This window comes from Hippopotamus amphibius, chromosome 1, assembly GCF_030028045.1.
Source record: "Hippopotamus amphibius kiboko isolate mHipAmp2 chromosome 1, mHipAmp2.hap2, whole genome shotgun sequence".
In the NCBI taxonomy this organism is placed as follows: Eukaryota; Metazoa; Chordata; class Mammalia; order Artiodactyla; family Hippopotamidae; genus Hippopotamus; species Hippopotamus amphibius.
The window spans coordinates 156,114,498-156,136,474 of record NC_080186.1 but is presented as its reverse complement, the minus strand read 5'-3'; the positions used below and the strand labels follow the sequence as shown (position 1 = coordinate 156,136,474).

The window sequence follows — 21,977 nt, the reverse complement described above, 5'->3', positions numbered from 1 at the left end:
ACATGGAGTTAAGTGCTAACCTTGGTGACCCACCAAAAAGACTCCAGGCCAGAGTTCTTGCTCCTGGTGTCAACGTAAGCAGTCAGTTGCTGACCATCTCCTTAAAATCATGTACTCTTTCTATCTCAGCTTCTTCATCTATAGAAATGGGGGTGACAACAGTTAGACCTGTGTATCACAGGTTAGTGTTGGAATCGTAGGGTGTGAGTAAAGTACCTCTTGGGATCAAGGCAAGCCTCTCCCAGCAGCGCCCAGAGCACCTTGAGCCCCACCCCCAACCCCCACGCCAACATGCACCACGTGTATACAACTATGGATTTAAGTGCCTTCCCTGGTATACATGGTGAGGTCCACCTGAGGAAGGAGCTCTGTGTGTCTGGTTTGTTGCATTAACTCCGGTACCCAGGCCCAAATATGGTCCACACATTGCAATCCATGTATGTTGTTCTTAAGTCTCTTTTAATTAAAGACAAGAGTGAATTTTTAACTTTATAAAGTCCAATGGTCAATTCTAGATTATCCATAGTGTTGGTATAGAAACTACCATATGATATTGGATTGGCCAAAAAATTCGTTTGGGTTTTTCCATAAAACCCAAACGAATTTTTTGGCCAATCCAATACATAATTTTCTATCTCTAAAACACAGCACTTCTCCCAGCCCTGAGTGAACACTCTGTAGATTCAGGCCCTCTTTAGCTCCTGGCAGTGCTGACAGGCAGGACCACAGGGGCTCAGGAGTAGTTTACACTCTGTTGAGGAAGACAGTATCCCATGCCCACCAAGCTACTGAAAGGCATGAGCCTTGCAGGAAAGAGCTGAGTGGCACAGCATGGGGGGGGGCGGACAGCAATCTTATATTTTGAAAAGCCGGGAACCTGAAAACTCCTCTAAAAGAGAAGAGGAGGAGACTTCCCTCGTGACGCAATGCAGCGGAGGTTCTATCCCTGGTCAGGGAACTAGATCCCACGTGCATGCCACAACTAAGGAGGCTGCAAGCCAAAACTAAGGAGCCCTGGAGCCGCAACTAAGGAGCCCTGGAGCTGCAACTAAGGAAACTGCCGGCTGCAACTAAGGAGACTGCGAGCTGCAACTAAGGAGCCCATCAGCCACAACTAAGGAGCATACCTACCACAACTAAGACCCAGCACAACCAAATAAATAAAATATTTAAAAAAAAGAAGAGAAGAGGAGGATTGCTTACTCTCATCTCCCACCACATTCTTGGGTCCTGCTCTCAGTCCAAGACCTTGTAGGGCTGTCGCATAAAAGGAGGTGCTCCACGCACACCACCCCGACCCCACACAGCAACTAATAATCTCTTGGTAGATCAAAATAAGTAATATTTAATTAACATATACACACTACTATATATAAAATAGATAACCAACAAGGACCTACTGTATAGCACAGGGAACTGTACTCAATATCTTGTAATAACCTATAATGGAAGAGAATTTTTTAAAAGGATATATATATATTTATATATATATATATATATATATATGTATAACAATCACTTTTCTCTACACCTGAAACTAACACATTGTAAATCAACTATATTTCAATAAAACTTTAAAAAAAAATAAGTAATATTTATTGAGCACTTACAATGTGCTAAATAATGTACATGAATTCCTTTATTTAATCCTCAAAACAGCTCTGTGAGAGACACACCATTATTGCCCGCATTTTACAGATGGGAAGTGGAGGAACCACAGAGTGCAATCCTTGCCCAAGATCACATATCCTGGAAGATGCCAGAGCTGCACGCCTGAGTACTAGGCTAGACCTGCCTCCAGACTCCTGGGAGGGCGCTGACTCTATGCCCACGTGACCGATGAGGCCGCCGCAGGGCCAGCGGGATGTTGCCGCAGCTCGTGCCAGGCCCTGTGCCCCCTTCCTCCGTCACTTAACACCTTGAGACCTGAAAACACCCAGAGGCCACACAGCTGCGGACTCTTCTGTTCCTGATAAGGACTTCTTTTTTTTTTTTTTTTTTTATAGGTTATTCTAGGACTTTGAAGCTTCATATAGCTTTCACCTATAATGACCACTTTACCTTAACCCTCTAATTTTGAGATGCTTTTAATAACTAAATATCAGTTGTTCAGTTATTTGAATATTATCAGCACTCAGGGCTTTCATCTACGTAGGCAAAATATTTCTCACCATATGCATTTCTGTCACTTAATGAACACTTGCATGAGAAACAATGTTTTTGCTCTTTTTTTTTTTTGGGGGGGGGGTACACCAAGTTCAATCATCTGTTTTTATACACATATCCCCGTATTCCCTCCCTTCCACAAATGAATGGATAAAGAAGATGTGGCATATATATACAATGGAATATTACCCAGCTATAAAAAGGGATGAGATGGAGCTATATGTAATGAGGTGGATAGACCTACAGTCTGTCATACAGAGTGAAGTAAGTCAGAAAGAGAAAGACAAATATTGTGTGCTAACTCATATACGGAATCTAAAAATGGTACTGATGAACTCAGTGACAAGAACAAGGATGCGGATACAGAGAATGGACTGGAGAACTCGAGGTTTGGGAAGGGGCAGGGGGTGAAGGGGAAGCTGAGACGAAACGAGAGAGTAGCACAGACATATATATACTACCAACTGTAAAATAGATAGTGGGAAGTTGTTGTATAACAAAGGGAGTCCAACTCGAGGATGGAAGATGCCTTAGAGGACTGGGGCGGGGAGGGTGGGGGGGACTCGAGGGGGGGGGAGTCAAGGAAGGACTTCTTTTAAATGAGTCGTTTCCTTCAAAAAGGAGGAAAAAATGTTTTTAAATGGTAGCAGAAATACCCACCCGCAACCTCAAGTATGTACCCTTTCTCTGATCCTGCTCAGATCCCCACATCCTATCCCAGGAAGCACAAGATGCTTGAGGACCTCACATCCAGCCTCACGAACCCTTTGTGGCACGGGGACCTGAGGTCACAACTGACTTCAGGGAACCACCCGCCAGAGGCCCATTCACTCAGACAGGTGGGGCCTCTGTCTTGGATGCCAGTGACAGGAACAGACTTGCCTCCTCAGAAGGTGGCCCTCTATCTACCTGGTTGTCTTCGTTCCCCGGGTGGGGCCTTCGTTTCTGTCATGTTCCTTCTGTCCTCCTTCCCTCCTTTATCTATCTCGTTCTCTTTTACTATCACTCCAGTCATTCATTTTTGTTTTCACCTTGTTTATTGAGCCTCTGTCTGATCCATAGGTTTCCACCTTTGATTTCTCTCCTATTCAGGTGGCCCTGCCATGAGGGTCACTGGCTAGCTGCCCGCTATTTAGTTGAGCCATCGTCCTTGTCTCCCTCACTGACCAATTCCAGAGCTTGGGCTGGGTCAAGCTAAGGCCACTTGGAGATTTCCTGCCAACCAGATAATATATTGCTATTTTTTAACAGCTTTATTGACCTATAGTTACAGAAACACTTTTTTTAATATATTGGGTTTTTTTGTTTGTTTTCCTTTTTTTTTTTTTACTTTATTTATATATTTATTTATTGGCTTGTTAGGTCTTCGTTGCTGCACATGGGCTTTCTCTAGTTGCAGCAAGCAGGGGCTACTCTTCTTTGTGATGCGTGGGCTCCTCATTGCCTTGGCTTCTCTTGTTGCAGAGCATGGGCTCCAGGCACGTGGGCTTCAGAAGTTGTGGCACATGGGCTCAATAGTTGTGGCTCATGGGCTTAGTTGCTCTGTGGCATTCGGGATCCTCCTGGAGCAGGGATGGAACCTGTGTCCCCTACAATGGCAGGTGGACCCCCAACCAGTGCGCCACCTAGGAAGTCCAAGTTCAACACTTTTAAGAATAGAGTTCAGTGACTTGGCAGATGTAGAAAGGTGTGTAATGACTACTCAAATCAAGATACAGAACATTTCTATCAGCCCCAAAGGTTTCTTTGAGCCACGTTGCAAAATCAATCATCTTCCTCCATCCCTGGCTCTTGGTAATCCCTAATCTTTCTGTCACTATAGTTTGGGGTTTTTTTAGAATGTTACGTAAATGGCATCACAGAATGTGTAGTTTTGTGTGTCTCGCTTCATCTACTCAGGATGATGTTAAGATTCATTCACACAGTTGCATGTACTCCTGAGGAATATGCCACTGTGTTTGCACCACAGTTCGTTGATTCATTCACCCGTTGAGTAGCATTTGGGTTGTTTCCAGTTTCTAGCTAAAATGAATAAAGCTGCTATGAATATTCATGTACGAATGACTTATGTCCTTGTATGGACATAAGTCTGCATTTCTCTTAGGTAAAAACTTGTGAGTTGGGTTGCTGGGTAGTGTGGTAAGTATATATTTCATTTTATTAAAAATGGCCAACTTGTCCCATGTGGTGGCACCGTTTTACAACCCCGCCAGCAGCGTTCAAGAATTCTAGTTGCTCCACATCCTCACCGATATTTGGTATGGTCAGCCTTTTAAATTTTAGCCATTCTTATAGATGTGTAGTGGTATCTCATGATGGTTTTAATTTGCATTTTCCTGATAATTGGTGAAGTTGAGCATTTTTTCATGTGCTTACTGGCCACTCAGTATATCTTCTTTTGTGATGTCTTTTGTCCATTTTTTTAATTGGGTTATTTGTCTTCTAAATGGGTTGTGAGTTTCCCCAATCTTTTTTTTTCTTCTTTTAAAAAGAGTTTAATTGAGATATGTTTGACATACAATAAACTGCATATCCCCAATCTTTTCTCTTTTTTATTATTTATTTATTTATGGCTGTGTTGGGTCTTCATTGCTGTGCACGGGCTTTCTCTGGTTATGGCAAGCGGGGGCTACTCTTTGTTGCAGTGCGTGGGCTTATTGCAGTCTCTTCTCTTGTTGTGGATCACGGGCTCTAGGCACACGGGCTTCAGTAGTTAGTTGTGGCACACATGCTTCGTTGCTTCGCGGCATGTGGGATCATCCCGGACCAGGGCTCAAACCCATGTCCCCTGCGTTGGCAGGAGGATTCTTAACCTCTGCACCACCAGGGAACCCCTCCCCAATCTTTTCTTAATCTCTTTTTTCTTCTTTCTTCCTCTATCCCTCTGGATCTATCTCTTTCTCCCATTGTGTCTCTGTCCCAGTTTCTGACTCTCTCACCTACTCTCAGAGTTGTCCACTATCTCCCTCTCTGCCTCCTCATCCTTCCCTCCTTCCTCCTCCCTCTGCATCTGTGTTCTCCCTTCTCCTCCCAGACACCTCAAGTTCTGAGAATCTGGCCTTCCTTCCTGTTCCATATTAGAAAGAACTCCATCACAAACCCAGTGATTTCAGTTCTGTCAGTGCTCTGTGTTCCAAATAAGGGGAAAGATCCCCTCTCTAGTTAAGGACCTAGAGAAGTAAAAAGAGAGCCTGGTATAACAGATGAGTGGCTTTCTTTGCATTCTGGCATCTTCCTCCTCCCTAAATGATTAATAGTGTTTATGGATGGTAGGGCTTTTTACTCAAACATAACATTGGAAAGTTACAGGTGTTAAGTTCGTCCTGTTTAATCAGTGGTCCAACAGCCTCCACAAACATAAGATTAGTTGTTCACATAACAAGGCTCTCCCTTGGCACATCTCCCAATCCCAGCAGGGTTTTATCTTGCCCAGTTGCAGAGAAGAAGTGGCCTAGCCCAAAGCCAGCAGCTTGGGAGCCAGTGTGACAATATTTGATTGCAAACCTCAGAGCACTTTATGCAGTGTTAAGGACCCTCAGATGGATGACCGTGGAATGGTCTTTGGTTTCATTTTTTATTTTAATGCCATTTTTAAAGGTCACACTCCATTTAGTTATTGTAAAATAGTGGCTATATTCCCCGTGTTATAAATACATCCTTGTAGCCTACCTTACACCCAATAGTTTGTACCTTCCACTCCCCCACCACTATTGTCCCTCCCCCCTCTTCCCACTGGTAACCACTAGTTTGCTCTCTGTGTCTGTGAGTCTGCTCTGTTTCTGTTATACTCACTAGTTTGTTGTATTTTTTAGATTCCACCTGTAAGCGATATACAGTATTTGTCTTTCTCTGTATGACTTATTTTGCTTAGCATAATACCCTGCAAGTCCATCCGTGTTGTTGCAGATAGCAAAATTTTGTTCTTTTTTATGGCTGAGTAGTAGTCCATTGTGTGTGTGTATCCGTCTTTATCTATTCATCGGTTGATGGACACTTAGGTTGCTTTCATATCTTGGCAATTGTAAATAATGCTGCTATAAGTATTGGGGTGCATGTATCTTTTCAAATTAGTGTTTTTGATTTTTGGGGACACACACCCAGGAGCTGAATTGCTGGATCATATGGTAGCTCTATTTTTAGTTTTTTAAGAAACCTCCATACTGTTTTCCACAGTGGCTGTGCCAGTTTACATTCCCACCAACAGTGTAGGAGGGTTCCCTTTTCTCTACATCCTTATCAACATTTGTTATTTGTGTTCTTTTTTATGATAGCCATTCATCCTGACTGGTATGAGATGATATGTCATTGTGGTTCTAATTTGCACTTCCCTGACAATTAGTGATGTTGAGCATCTTTTCATGTGCCTGTTGACCATCTGCATTTCCTCTTTGGAAAAATCTCTGTTCAGTTCTTCTGCACATTTTTTAATCAGGTTGTTTTGTTTGTGTTTTTTTGTTTGTTTTTTGTTTTGTTTTGTTTGTGTGTTTTTGGTATTTTGATAGGAATTGCAGTGAATCCATAGATTGCCTTGGGTAGGGTCATTTTAACAATATTGATTCTTACAATCCAGGAACACGGTATATCTATCCATCTGTGTCATCTTCGATTTCTTTCATCAGCAGCTTGTAGTTTTCAGAGTACAGGTCTTTTGGCTCCTTAGGTAGGTTTATTCCTAGGTATTTTATTCTTTTTGATGCAGTGGTAAATGAGATTTTCCTTAATTTCTCTTTCTGATCTTTCATTGTGTATAGAAATGCAACAGATTTCTATTAATTTTGTACCCTGCAACTTCACCAAATTCATTGATGAGCTCTAGTAGTTTTTTTGGTGGTGTCTTCAGGATTTACTGTGTATAGTATCATGTCATCTACAAACGGTAACAGTTTTACTTTTTCCTTTCCAGTTTGGATTCCTTTTATTTCTGTTTCTTCCCTGATTGCCATGGCTAGGACTTCCAAAACTATGCTGAATAGAAGTGATGAGAGTGGACATCCTTGTCTTCTTCCTGATCTTAGAGGAAATGCTTTCAGCTTTTCACCATTGAGTATGATGTTAGCTGTGGGTTTGTCATATATGGTCTTTATTATGTTGAGGTATGTTCCCTCTATGCCTGCTTTCTGGAGAGTTTTTATCATAAATGGATGTTGAATGTTATCAAAAGCTTTTTCTACATCTATTGATGTGAATATATGATTTGGGGCATGGTTTTTTTTAAAGCTTATTAAAATATATTTTACATACCATGTATTTAAGCCATTTAAGATGTACAAGTCAGTGGTTTCTAATATAGTCATAGATATATGCAACCATTAGTACCACAATTTTACAATATGTCATCCCCTCAAAAAGAAACCCTGTACCCTTTAAGTATTACCTCCTATATTCCCCTGTAACCCCAGCCCCTGGAAACCACTAATCTACTTTCTATATAGATTTGCCTGTTCTGGTCATTTCATATAAATGGAATTATGTAATGTTGTGTCTGGCTTCTTTCAGTTAGCATAATGTTTTCAAGGTTTATCCATGTTCTGGCATATCAATATTTCATTTCTTTTATGGTTGAATAATATTCCATTGTATGGATATACCACATTTTGTTTATTCATTCATCAGTCAATAGACATTTGGGTTATTTCCACCTTTTATCTATTATAAATAATGCTGCTGTAAAATTCATATACAAGCTTTAGTGTAGACATATCTTTTCATTTCTCTTGGTTATTGTACTTACTGACTCATATGGTAATGCTATGTTTAATAATATGAGGAACTGCAAAACTATTTTCCAAAGGGCCTGAACTACTTTATATTTCACTAACACTGTACAAGCGTTTTGATTTCTCTACATTTTTTAAAATTTATTTAATTAATTAATTTATTTATTTATTGGCTGCATTGGGTCTTCATTGCTGCACGCAGACTTTCTCTAGTTGAGGTGAGTGGAGGCTACTCTTTGTTGCGGTGCACAGGCTTCTCAGTCCAATAGCTTCTCCTGTTGTGGCGTACAGGCTCTAGGCACGCAGGCTTCAGTAGTTGTGGCACATGGGCTCAGTAGTTATGGCTCACAGGCTCTAGAGCACAGGCTCGGTAGTTGTGGCACACGGGCTTAGTTGTTCCGTGGCATGTGGTATCTTCCCAGCCCAGGGATCGAACCCATGTCCCCTGCACTGGCAGGCGGATTCTTAACCACTGCGCCACCAGGGAAGTCCAATTTCTCTACATTCTTGACAATACTTCTTACTATCTAACTGGAATGGTTTTCTGATCCTTTAACTCAATTGAAATGTCACACATACATACACAGTCATACATACATTTACACAATCATTGACACACACGTACAAAACTATACCCACGCATATTTGCATACACCTCTAGAGTTCACAGACATACACACAGAATTCCAGTAGACATTTATAACCATATGTGTGTGTGTATGTGTATATATATCATCACACACAGCATACATGCTTATCAATCCACAGACCCACATGCATGAACATAATCAGGCATATAATATACCAGTGCCATCATACATGTACATACAGTTGTCATGGGTTTTGAGTAAACATACACACTTGTGCAAAGAACCAGAGATACATGCTGTCAGTAATGGACTCGCAACTTCCCAAACACACATAAGCAAATAATAGTTGTACCCACAAAAGCACAGTCCTAAAAAGGCACACATATGTAGTTAACATCACTTAAAGGCAGGTAACTGAAGACAGATTGAATGTATTTACTCTGTATGGCATGGAGATGGTTGAGGTTTCATTAGTCCTTGGTGTAGTGGGTAGAAAGATGTTTTCATTTGTTCGTTAATTCTTTAAGCTACAAGTACATATTGGGAATATAAAAAATACAGAGATAAACAAAACATAGTCCCTGCCCTCATGGAATTTACAGACTAGTGATGCGGGATGAACAGTAATTAAACAAGCAAACAATCACAGTCTGTGATATGTGCCAAGAAGGAAATAAGCAAGGTAATATATTAGGCAATAGGCAAGACCCCAGGACAATAGGCAGTTTCCAGATGCTTTTAGCCTTATTGCTCCCTCTTTCATCCTGGAAAAGTGAAGAGGATGCAGATTTACCTTGCATAAGTCACTGGGTAAACTGGTGTGTGAGTGTGGGGGGTGTGTGTGTGTGTGTATACTGACAGTGTGAGCTCAGGACTTAGACTACCAGGTTTAAAATTTTGTTTCATACTAGTTGAGTAACTTTTCTTTCCTTCAGTTTCTCATCTAAAATTAGGGGTGATAATCGTCCCTTTAATAAGGATCAAATTAGCTGATACTTGTAAAGCACTTAGAACTGCCTAGTGAGTGTTACGTTCCCGATATTAGCCATTGTACCATTTTACGAGCATAGGTTTTCATAGAGAGAGATGAGTCCACCGGGAGATGGGTGGGGAGGGGCCCAGGGAACAGATGGAGGAGTTTGGCGGTGCCCTGTTGACTGTAAACTGAACAGGTCTTCATCCTCTGCCCTATCTGAGCAGTCTTTTGGATTGCAACTCTGGCATGCCACCCCAGCAGACCATAAACCAATCTACCACCTCTTGGCTCTGCCCACAGCCACAAACCACAGAGAAGACACACGATGGGTGGTGCTGGTTGTGGCCCTTAGTTTCCAGTTGCGTCAGGCTGCAGCAGCTCTGCTGAGGGCCCGGCTGATGACATTCACTGTTTCTGCCTGGCTTTTCTGTCTGTGCAGGTCAGCACTTACCACCCTGCACCTGCTTCCCCAGGACATTCCACGGCCATCGTCAGTCTGCCTGGCTCCCAGCAACACCTCTCAGCTAACATGTGAGTAAAAACAGCTCAGCCTTCCACTCCCAGCCCTGGCACAGAGGAGTCATCTTTGCCATCCCTCTGCCATCAAGCATCCCCTGTCCCCAACCATCCCATCCAAAGAAAAAACAGCTCCCCTTCCTTTACAACCTCCAAAGGAAATAATGGTGAAAAACACAAATCACTAACCTACCTCATCGTGGCTCATTACTTTACAAAAGTAGAAAGAGACTGGAAGATTACATACCAAAACATTGCAGGGAGATTGGGTACTGAGCAATTTCTCTCGTCTTCCTTTAGATTCACAAGGCTAGGTCATCAATAGATGTTACTCTAGCAATCAGTGAGAAATAAATATAGTGCTTTAGAGGGGAAAGAAACCTTGCAGATGAGAACACTCTCCTAGCCCCTTTGATAAAATCTTTCAGTGTCTTACAGTCCATAGAGTCTAGAAGGACTTCTAACATCCAGCCTGAGACAATACGCTGGTAACCCCCAACCTAGCAAGCCAAAGTGGGTTATTTTTAATGCCTTCAGTCACGCTATTCTCCTTCCACAACCTCACTATTCCCGAGTCCTTCACCTCCTAACTCATCTCTGGTTGTTACCTGCCCAACTCCTGTGTGGACTTCACAGGGGAAAGTCACTGCTCCAACTCGAGGACATTTCTGCCATGTTTCAAGCTCATCCCCCTCCATCCCACCGTGCAGCCAGTGTTATACTGCATGCCAAACACTGAAATTAACCCCTGCCTCCCACTTCCCCATGTCCACCTCCTGCCATTCCTGGGGGTCAGACCCATCCCTACCCTCAGGAGAAGGAGTGGGTCAGAGAGGCGTCTATGCTGACCCCTCAGTTCCCTGAACTTTGATAGCTATGACACCGTCTTGGAGGATACTCTAAGCAGCGTGAAAAAGCTTCACAGATAGAACCATCACTTCCAGGTTAGAGACCCAGCTCTGTCACTGATTCCTCGTCACCAACTCCTGTCTCTATTCTAGGCCAGTTTCCCCATTGTCAAAATGCTGATGTGACCTAAATGCGTGATTTGCAGCTGTGGGGCACTCTGTGGAGGAGGAGGGAGGGATCTCTGTCCCTCCACTGCTACTTCAACCAGCTTCCACCATTTTCATCTGCCTTACACAGTGAGATTTCAATTTTAAAAGCTGTTATTGCTAACCACCGGGCCGATGGGCTCTGAGTTCTCCTCTCCCTTCACCTTTCGTTGGTTCCATGCCCTCCACTAGGCACACTCACCAGCGTCCTTCACCACTTGCCTGTGTCTCCCCAGGTTTGTAGCCCTGCACTCCTACTCAGCCCATGGACCTGACGAGCTGGACCTGCAGAAGGGAGAGGGCATCAGGGTCCTGGGGAAGTACCAGAATGGCTGGCTCAGGGGTGTCTCCTTGGTGACCGGGCGAGTCGGCATCTTCCCCAACAACTATGTCATCCCCATTTTCAGGTGTGTCTTCTCCAATCTCAGGCATCAGAGGGTCAAGTCACCTAGGCCAGGGGCCATCTGTGGGTTGAATCACTGAAGGACTCAATGCCCTTCCAGAGTATGGGCCAAGAAACAGGTTTTGTTCTAGTACCTTCCTAACACTTAACTTTAAAAAAAAAAAAAATAGCAAAATAGTTATCTTTTAAATAGCTCTTCACATTTTACAAGCACTTTTGCATCTTTTAACTCATTGGCTGTGAGTTAAAATCTCATAGAATCTCATAAGATAGATATTATTTTACAAAGGAGGAAACTGGTATGCAGAGTTAACCAAGCTGCTCAAGAACTAGATTTCAGGTTTTCTACTATACAACTCCCCCCAAATCGCACCTCACACCCTGCACCCTGACACTCCACAATCATGACACAATGGGAAAATGCATTGATCAGAAGACCTCTTGGAGTACCTTGGGAGACTTGCCAGGATGCGGCCGTTAGGCAGGGTTTTTGTGACTCAGACCACTATTCATCTATCCACACCCCAGGTCACGTGCTAGTTACCCTGCAGGTCTTCTTCCCAAACAGCTTTTCCCAACCTTTTTAATTCTCTGGCACATTCATCAATTTCACTGGCCTACAGTTTGTGCGGCCACCTCAAAGGACCACAAATACACACCAACCCCCAAACTATCCATGGCTCATCCTACCTCCACCCGCATAAGTCCAGGCAAAGCCTGTCACAAGGCAGCAAGGCCATCACCACACATAAAGTCTGTCTTTATGACATACCAGAGAGTCCTAACTCCAAGGAAAGAGATACTCCCATTGTACTCTAGGGGGGTCAGAGCTGGAGTCGTATGTGGCCAGTTTGGGGACCTTCGTGTAGGTGGGACAGTGTGTCCAGTGGAGGGCAGCAATGGTGAGGAGATTGAAACTGCACCACCAGAGAAACCTGTAAAGAAACTAGGATTGTTTGAGCTATGGAAAACAAGGGTCAGAGGGACCATAGCAGACTGTGTAGACCAGGAAGTTGATTTGTTCCATGAGGGGGCAGTGAAGCAGTGAACACAACTTAGAAAGTTCTGGTTTAATGGAAGACTGTACTTTCTAACTCAGATTTTTCCAGCTTGGCTAGCTGGTGAGGTGGTGGACCCCCTTTCTAGAAAGACTGCAGGCAAAATGTGGGTTCCAATAGGTACAGGCAAAAAAGATTTCTTCACATCCCAGAAAATTGGAATAGAGGATCATAGTTACTCCTTTCAAATGGAAGATTCTTGGAATTTGTTAGAAAATTGCAAAACTCTACAAAGGCAAACTAAGGATGTCTATAACTGATGCTTTAATTTATTCAACAAATATGTATTGAGCACTCTATGTCAGGCACCTTTTTAGACACTGGAGAAACACCAGTGAACAAAAGACACAATATCCCCACCCATTGGTGCTTACGCTCTAGTGGGACAGACAGACAATAAAGAAGACATGTAAGTAATATATGTGGTGTGCTAATGGTAAGGTCTAAGAAGAAAAAATAAGCCAGGAAAAGGGGATAGAATTTGTGTGGGGGTGATTACAATGTTAATAGCTTGGTCAGGGATGGCCTTACTGAGCAGTAAGAAGGAAGGATGGAGGAATGAGGGAGGTGTGTTCCAGGCCAAGGAACAGCAAGTACAGAACAAAGGCCGCGAGGGGGGAACATGCCTGACATGAAGGCCGGTAGGACTGGATTGGGGAAGTGAGAGGAGGCTTGTAGGAGATGAGGTCAAAATGGTAACAGGGACTCAGATCACACAGAATTGCCTTAGTCGTAATGAGGAATTTGGCGTTAACCAAGTTGTTATAGGGCTTTGAGCAGAAGCGTGACATAATCTAACTTATGTTGTAATCAGAATCCCTTTAGTTGCTGGGTTGAAAGTTAACTGTAGACAGGAAAAGGTGGAAGCAGAGAGACTAGTTAAGCGAATATTGTGATAATCCAGCGGGGGGGCCGGGGTAGGCGGCGGGGCAGGTGGTGGTAGGGAAGGCACAGCGAAATTAACCAAGGTGCTAGCTACAGAGGGAGGGAGCTGTGGTTAGATTCTGGGTACACTCTGAAGGTAGAGACAACAGGATTTTCTGACAAATCAAATCTTGGGTGTAAAAGTAAGTCCACTGTTTTTTGTCCTGAGTAACCAGAGACAGTTTCCTTTGTTGAAAACTAAGGAGGAACAAACAGATTTTGAGGTTTTGGGGGAAGCAAAAGCTTGCTTTGCAGCAGATTAAGTCTTAGATACCTTAATATTCCTAGTAAATATGTTGGTAAGCGATTGAGTATACAAGTCTAGCACCTCAAAAAAGAGGTCCAGGCTCAGGATGGTGTTTAAAGCCCTAAGATGAAATGAGATCATCATGGTAAGATCCATTGTGGTGGAGACAATGACTAAGCCAGGAGCTCAATCCTCAAGGAAGGAGGGGAAATGATGTCTGCAACGAGGCAGGGCGGTAGGTGGTGGAGTCATAATGTGAGTCCAAGCTGGGAAGCCTTGAGGAAAGTGGGAGGATGGTCCAGAAGAGACAGCGAAGAGCAGGGACCTACCCTAACTCATGAATAGTCTTCCATGGACTCTATCATGAACTTTCTAGGTCTCGTCTCTACTACTGGGGCATTTGCTTATGCATCAGGACTTAGCCCAAAGATATTCCATGGGGAAAAAAAAAAGACATTAAAATAAGAGTGACCATATAATCTATCATCCAAACTAGGATGCTTTTGAGACAAAAGAGGGACACTCTACCACGAGAGCAGGTGTAAACTGAAACTTTCCCAGGAAAATCTGGACATAAGGTCACCCTAACTAGAATGCGTGTGGGACTCCATTGCAGTGTACTTCCAGGCTCCTGCTTCCCATTCTCTCCTTCTTGGCTTTTCTCCAAGGTAGATCTATGCTTGGGCAAGTCACAAGCATCTAGACCCACCAGTTCCAAGGTGGCCACTTGTTAGGCAGTAGATGAAGTTTCAGCACCACCATAGGTTGCCACGAGTCCATCCCCATCCCAAGCTCATAGAAACCTGAATATGTGCCTAGATTGAGATGCTGCTTACGCTGATGGGTGTGTTTGCTTCTAGGGAGCCAGCATTTCCAAAAAGGAAAGTCCCTGTCCCAGTATAATCTCCTGAGGGCTATTAGGTGACAGCAGATCAATGCCTTCTGTGTGTGTGTGTGTGTGTGTGTGTGTGTGTGTGTGTGTGTGTTCCTTGACAGCCTTCCAGATGCAGAGTAAGTTCCCAAAATCTTGGACGCAGGTGACATGCTGAATTTGCCTGTCTAGGAGTAGCTCACCCTTGTTCTTAACAACCCTTCCCGGCGCAGGAGGTGTAGTTCCTCCCACTTCTCAGGCCTACAAGATGCCATCGTTGTCGGCTGAGTTTCTCCTGCTGAGTGGGTTGGACTGCATGCGCGAGGCCCCTTTCTGCTCTGCCCCTGTTTTCGTTTGCAGTGATGGCTCTGCACTGCCGCCAGCCCCCTTGGTGTACTGGGCGGCCTTTTCTAAGACAGCCAGACCTCAGAGGGGTGAAGTGCCCCCTGAGCGTTTGAGCCTTTAGTCTTATTAGCATCGGCTCCTAGTGAACTGAGCCAGCCAGGGTTTGGGGATCAATGTAGAGACCAGAGTTGGCCAAAATGCCAGGTTTTCGATTTACGATTCAGCAAGTGAGCCTTTTAATTACCAGGAGAGGAAAGGCTGCTGTGCTGGGCAAAGCATGCGTAGGGCCTACTAGCTCCTTTAGTTTGTTTATTTCAAGCAGGATGCAGGGTTTTCCAAATGATAAATGCTCTAACTAGCCAGAAGATAGTGTAGCTCTGTGGTAGAGTCAGGGGCCAGCCCGGACCTGGGTTCAAATCTCGGGTCTATTAATTGCTTGGAAAAGTAACTGTACATCTCTCTGCTTTTTAATCTACGAAACAGTAGCACTAATGATACCTACCTCAGAAGGCTGTTGTGAAGAACCTGTGAGATAATGTGGGCAAAGCACTTGGCCAATGCTGGGTATACAGTAAGTGCTTAATATGTGCGAGACAATGACTGTCTTCAGTGCTAAAAGCATCATGGGAGCCATTCAACAAAACTTTATTAATAAACAATATATGCAGAACACAGAGGATATAAAATAAGTCGCATAAAATCCCTGCCTTCAGAGAGTTTAGAATCTAGTGGAAGAGTCACTGAATGAACAAGAAATTGCCCCTGCAAAGCGAGATGAACACATACAAGATCTTGTGCCCTGAACTCAGGGCTGAAGGGACAGGGGGTGAGGAGTGATCAGAGCTGGAGTGAATGATGAAAATCAAGTCATCTAGTTCCACCAGGTCTCAGTATGAGACCTTGTCCCTGCCCTCAGCACACCCACACAGTTATCCAGGTGGGGAGGGTGAGGCCTCCGTAATTGCGTCTGTGTGGTTGATGGAGACAGCGTGTATATATAGGTAGGAAGAGGGTGAGAAGAGGCCACATGGGGTATACGGTTGGGAACTGATCATTTTTTAAAACAGGACACTTGACTGAATCTTTTCTTTCTCTATTCCTTCTTTTTCAAAAAAAAAAAAAAAATTCACACAACCAGAAAGACATCTAGCGTTCCAGACTCCCGGAGCCCTGGTCTCTACACCACATGGACATTATCCACCTCTTCTGTGTCCTCGCAAGGCAGCATCTCAGAAGGTGATCCCCGGCAGAGCCGGCCCTTCAAGTCCGTCTTCGTGCCCACGGCCGTAGTCAACCCCGTACGGAGCCCAGCCGGCCTGGGGACCCTGGGGCAGGGTTCCCTCCGCAAAGGGCGTGGCAGCATGAGAAAGAGTAAGTGGTGGCAGAGAGGTGCGTGCCTAGAGCTCGCGGATGGGGGGATCTCACCCTGGCAAACAGAGTGCTTTTTGCAAAAACAAGCATCTTGGCTTTAAAACAAGCCTCTGTGAAGGTTGCTTGACGCTTCCCCAAAACTGTGTTGTTTTATCAGACGAAGCCAGATGAAATCAAGGTCATTGCCCTCAGTCACTTCATACACACACACTGATTGATTGGGATGATATCAGCCCTGAGTGCCAATGTGTAATTAGAACATGCCCAAGGTGGATGCTGGTTCTTATTAAGACAGAACATCTAAAGCACTTGCTGGATCAATGCTTCTCAAACTGTGCTCCACGGAACCCCTCAGGGGTGCCAAAAGGGAAACAAGGGAAGGATGTGGGGGAGTAGGAAAAGAGGAATCAATGCTAAGAGCCCCTGAATCCCACTTTAACTAGCATATGCACAAGGTAAAAAAAATTAAATTGTACAAAAGTACATTATATTGTACAAATGTCTCCTTCATATCCTTTACCCCCCCAGTCCCAAGTTCTCATCCATGTACATACCTACCTTGTAATCTTAGTACACCGTTCTGCACCTTGCTTATATTTTTATATAACATCCACATTGTACACATGACGATTACATAGCTCCTTCATCTTAAAAGCCATACTTTTATCTCCTAATATATTGAACTTCTGAATAAGACTTCATTTTCAGGGGTTCTAAAAAGTGTTTGAAACCCATTGTTCTATAAAACATCAAGCCTCTATATTCATACACCTCTCTGGGAGAAGTCAAGGAGCCAAGCAAAGTCAACTCAATTTGTTCTACATCCCCTGACTTAAACTGGGCCCTGCCATCCCTCCTGCTATCTTAAAAAGTGATTAAAGGAGAAAATTCATGACTGGTCAGAGCAAAAGATTCACACGTGGGACAATATGCCACAGGAATATGCCCCAAGAAAATTAAAGCAATTATCTTAGTTCTAGCCTTTCGCAGTGCTTTCCATTCGCCTGCTTGATCACCAGTCCCACCACTCTTGCCTCTTAATTCTAGCCAACTGCGCCTCCATCCTCCCCCTCCTGCACCGTCCTCCACCTTCTCCCCGCAACACACACACACACACACACACACAATAAGTAACCCCACCATGACAGCCTCGGGCAAATAGTATCCACCTCACCAGGGTAATAAAATAATCCATTTAAAACTAACAGCACAGTGCCTGGCACATAATAAGCTCTCGAGAAATGTTAGCTATGTTTATAGTATAGCATTTTATCAGTGTTATCATTGCTACTGCAACTAAGCACATCATGTTGGGCCCACCCAGAATGTGAATGTAATTCATTTCATTTAGTGTTGAAATGTTCACACTGTCTAGACCACTTATGAATGCGGAGAAGAACATCCCCTTGGCAGTGTTCACACTTCCTTTCGGACACTCCCTCTCTACATTTGCATAGATCTTGATTGGCTTGGAGTGTTGACTGCTTGCATTGTATGCATGTGTAATAAGAAAGTATTAAATCTCTTGGAAATTCAGAACCGACAAGACGAATAGATAAGGCAACAACCAATTTTTCACCCGTTTCTGAGAGCTTAAGGACAGGTCTGCCCAGTGCGGCTTTGACTTTCCTAGGTCCCAGAGGCTTTCTCTCTCTCCCTTTTCCCAAAGTGAGGCTGGTCAAGCTATCAATCTCCCCAAAGCAGAGAGAAATGACAGAGAATTGACTGCACGCATCTCACAGGGCTGTCTGGGAAAAATAAATGTCGACATTGAAAGGTCAGACTTGTGTAAGTGGTGGCGGGCTTGCCAGCGGCAGCTGAGGACACGAGCAGTGTGATAGTGAGTGTCTGCTCTTCATGTCTACGCCCATGTCCACGCCCATGTTCACTCTTGATGAAGAGTTGCGACACAGAACACAGCCTTGGCTCAGGCCCTCTGTGCTGGACACAAATGGTGTGATTCACGAACATGTCCACAGAGTGTCACAAAGAACTAACGTCTCTGCTGGACATCACCTGTGGCTCTACATGCTGGGAGACCCTCATGGAGAAATGGTCCACAATGCTTCTCAGGGTGTCTCCCACACTGCTCCTCCCACAGAGCACAATGAACTCTCCATTATTCTCTAGGTCACCCACAGACATATGCTCAAAGGATGGGGACCTCCTGTCTCCCAGAGAATTTGAGGAGAAGGAGTGGCTTCCTTTTACTGAGGGAGGACCATCTCAATTAAAAAAAAAAAAAATGAGCTCAGGGAAATGAAAGGGGCAAAACCAAACTCCTGGACCATGCATTTTTAGAGTTTACTCCTCCTTTACTTAAAAAACAAGTTTTAAAACATGGGGCATTTATCATGTTCCAGGCACTATCCGAACACTTTGCATACATCGTGAAGTGTAATCCTTACCCCAGCACACGAGGTGCTGGTATTAGCTCCAGTGTTACAGCCAGGCAACTGAGGAGCAGGGAGGTGATGAGACTGACGTGCCCTTGACTCTCTGCGAGCACATCTGATTCCAGAGCTTGTGTCATGGGACTTTGCACAGCTCAGCCACTCACAGCCCTAACTCAGGAATAACACTTCCACGTTTGCTTCCGGCTGCTGTCACGTGTGCCCGGTACACGCAGTCTCTAAATCCCACTCACCCTTCCTCCCTGTGGACCTGATGAAAAGCAGAGGCCCCAGCACCGCAGGCCTAGAGTCTTCGTTAGAATTTTCTTCCAGTAGCTGGTCGGAGTCCTCTCCCCGCTCTCCTGCCCTCTCTCCCTCACACGTACGCCTCTCAATTGACTCTCACTTGTGTGTCTCAATTTCTGCTGTTTCTTTGTTTCTGCTTTTGTTTCCTCTTTGGTCTGCATGCCCTTATGTTTTCTTCTCACTGTGGAGCTCTCTCTTTAGGACTGTCGTCTTCATTTTCCATCTTAAAGGCCTGGAGCGAGAAAGTAGGAGTGTGTGTGTGTGTGTGTGTGTGTGAGAGAGAGAGACAGAGAGAGAGACAGAGAGAGGACAAATGGAGGTAATATACCTTCTGACACCCCACCCCCAACATTCACCTAGCCAGTCATTTGCTGCCAGCATCAGCAAACAGCACTAAAAAAAGAATAAGGTCACCTTTGAAGGACCCTGGGAGAATGTGAGCAGTCAAATTGGGAAAGCGCTTAACTATTCTGGGCTATCAGGACGCGCTGCTCACCCGGCCCCCGCCCAGGCTGCCGTCGGCCGCCCCGTTGCTGATCTCTCTGTCGTATAACTCCCCAGATGGATCCCTGCAGAGACCCGTCCAGTCAGGGGTCCCCACGCTTGTGGTGGGCTCCATCAGACGCAGCCCCACCATGGTCGTCCGGCCTCAGCAGTTCCAGTTCTACCAGCCGCAGGGCCCGCCCGCCTCCGTGTCGGCGGTGGCGGCGGAGCCAGGACCCAAGCCCACCCCCGCCGGGGAGCCTGCCCTCACGTGCTTCAGCAGGGGCGGCGACACCAGGACCCACTCGGCCGACGGCTCCCTCATCATGGACGGCAAAGACATTCCTGTCAAGAGTGAGCCTCTAACCAGACCGCCCGCATCTGCCCCGCCGTCCATCCTGGTGAAACCAGAAAACTCAAGAAATGGCAGCGAAAAGGTAGGAGTAGGTGACGTTAGGGGGGGCCTCATGTTTCAGACCCCGAACTTTGCACCGTCTCCCAGCTCCTGAGATTTCACTTTGAGTGGACAAGGCATTAAAACCGCAGCCTCAAAAGAATCCTCACACACAGCACCCCTTCCACATCCTCACATCACCCCCACCCTGCCCAGACATGCTACTGAGGCTCCTTTATGCTTCCAGAATATTTCATACGTCCTTCTTTCGAGGCCCAGAGGTGACAGAAAATATATGGCTTTGGCATCAGACACAATCGTGATTTGAATTTCAGCTCTGCTGCTTGCCAGCTGGTGACTGGTGAAAACACGTCACCTTCCTGAGACTCTTTTGCCTATTTCGTGAAATGATGGTAGAAAGAATAATAGCCTTGTAGGACTGGAGAGGAAGTTAAATGAGATGAATAGAATGCTCACATAGGGCTTGATGTACGCTTGTTCACAGTGTAGAGGAGGCGACTCAGACACAGGAGAATGTAAGTGACGTATCAAGGCCACACGGAGTTATAACTACCCCAACAACTGTTATTGGGACCTTTGGGTTCTACAGCTTTTCCCACTAGAAGACAGAAGAGTTTTTGTAAAAGTATTATGTTCTCAGTAATATCCTTGAGGCAGGAAGAATGGTGGGATGGAGGAGGTGACGTGAAGAAAATTAGGTGACTTGTCTTTTAGTTTATTGAACATCATATCACCACCACTACCATCACACCAACAACAACAAACACCACCACCATCACACCGCCACCACCATCACACCACCACCACCCCACCACCAACAAACACCACCACCACCACCCACGCCCCTACGAGTGGGAAGAGGGTGTGGTTTCCTTCTCTTTGTTAGGCGTTGACTGAATGCTAACAACCTAGCAGGCACTGTGCTGAGCACGTCACACGTCCTATCTCATTGAATTCTGACAACCTTCAGATGTAGCTGTTATTATTATTGTCACCCTCATTTAAAAATGAGGACGTGGAGGCTTGTGGAGGGAAAGTCCGTGACGCAAAAGCACACAGCTGACACACATGAGCGTCTGGAGTCGTGGCTGATACAAAAACTCATACTCTTAATGCCAAGGTAGAAGCTTGCAAGGAAAGGCCTTTGGAAAAATATTAGTGTTAACTGATTTAAGTGTTGAGAGTTCTTTTTCTGAAGCATGGTATTCAAATAATTCAAAATTTCCCAGGTCACATTTGTCCATTCCTCCAAGCTATTAGATTCAACCTTCAAACTGTGTTTAGTAAGTGCCCAGACCTCTGCTAGATATGGTGAGGATCAAAAGTATGAAGACATTTGGATTCTCAGTGGGGAACACTAAGATCAAATTTCATGGGAAAGAAAAATAATTTCTGAGCAGTAGAACAGAACACTTTATTAAGCCCTGAGATAGAGAATGGCCAAAGGAAACACCTGTTGTACCAGACAGATCTATAACAGGCTAGGAAAGAAGGGAGAGGGGAAGGACGTATGCAAACATGGGATCGCTGACTCCCACGTCGCCGGGGAGCTGCTAATCCAGCCAGCTGTTGCCAGGAGAGGGCACAGGCCGCAGCGCACCTGAGCTTTGTCTTAGGAGATATGAAATCCTGATTTTTATATGCAGTCTCTCAATTTTTATGTGTTAGCAACTAAATTAAACTCTCAAACACTCTGCAGACTAAATGTAGTCAGCCGTGTCCAGTTTGCTAACTCTGCTTCGACGATTTATAAGGCCATCACGGAACTCTCTAGATGGAGTCTGCAGGGAAGCTGCAAGGACGAGGTGGGCCTTGAGACAGGCCTTACTGGCAGGTGGAGAGGAGAGAGGGGAGGTGAACTTCTTACACTTTCTCAAAGGGATCATACCCTCTTGCCTCGGGCCCTATTCTCAGGTAGCTGGTCGTCCACCCTATTTTTCCTAGGTACTTCCCAGTCATTCTTTGGTTCTCGATTGAAATAGCTCTGCCTCTAGGAGGCCTTCCCTGACAAGCCCCGTTCCAGCTTCAGTCAGATACTCCTCTGCATTCCCTTAGCATCGTATACGTCCCCGACAGTGGCACTGCTTATCACTGTTGTTTGTCAGGGTGCTTTTGTTCATTCTTGGATTCACGGCACCTGA

General features: G+C 44.9%; 1 protein-coding gene across 5 annotated transcripts in view; it reads left to right on the top strand.

The window, feature by feature from the left end:
* Positions 1 to 21,977, top strand: part of SH3RF2 (SH3 domain containing ring finger 2) — a 141,571-nt gene that overhangs the window by 101,589 nt on the left and 18,005 nt on the right. For all 5 annotated transcript variants that reach the window (XM_057732072.1, XM_057732049.1, XM_057732064.1 and 2 more), the window contains 4 exons: positions 9,889 to 9,980; positions 11,257 to 11,427; positions 16,007 to 16,239; positions 19,500 to 19,858. In XM_057732072.1, the coding sequence (XP_057588055.1) occupies positions 9,889 to 9,980; positions 11,257 to 11,427; positions 16,007 to 16,239; positions 19,500 to 19,858 (855 nt within the window). The remainder of the gene's footprint in view (positions 1 to 9,888; positions 9,981 to 11,256; positions 11,428 to 16,006; positions 16,240 to 19,499; positions 19,859 to 21,977) is intronic.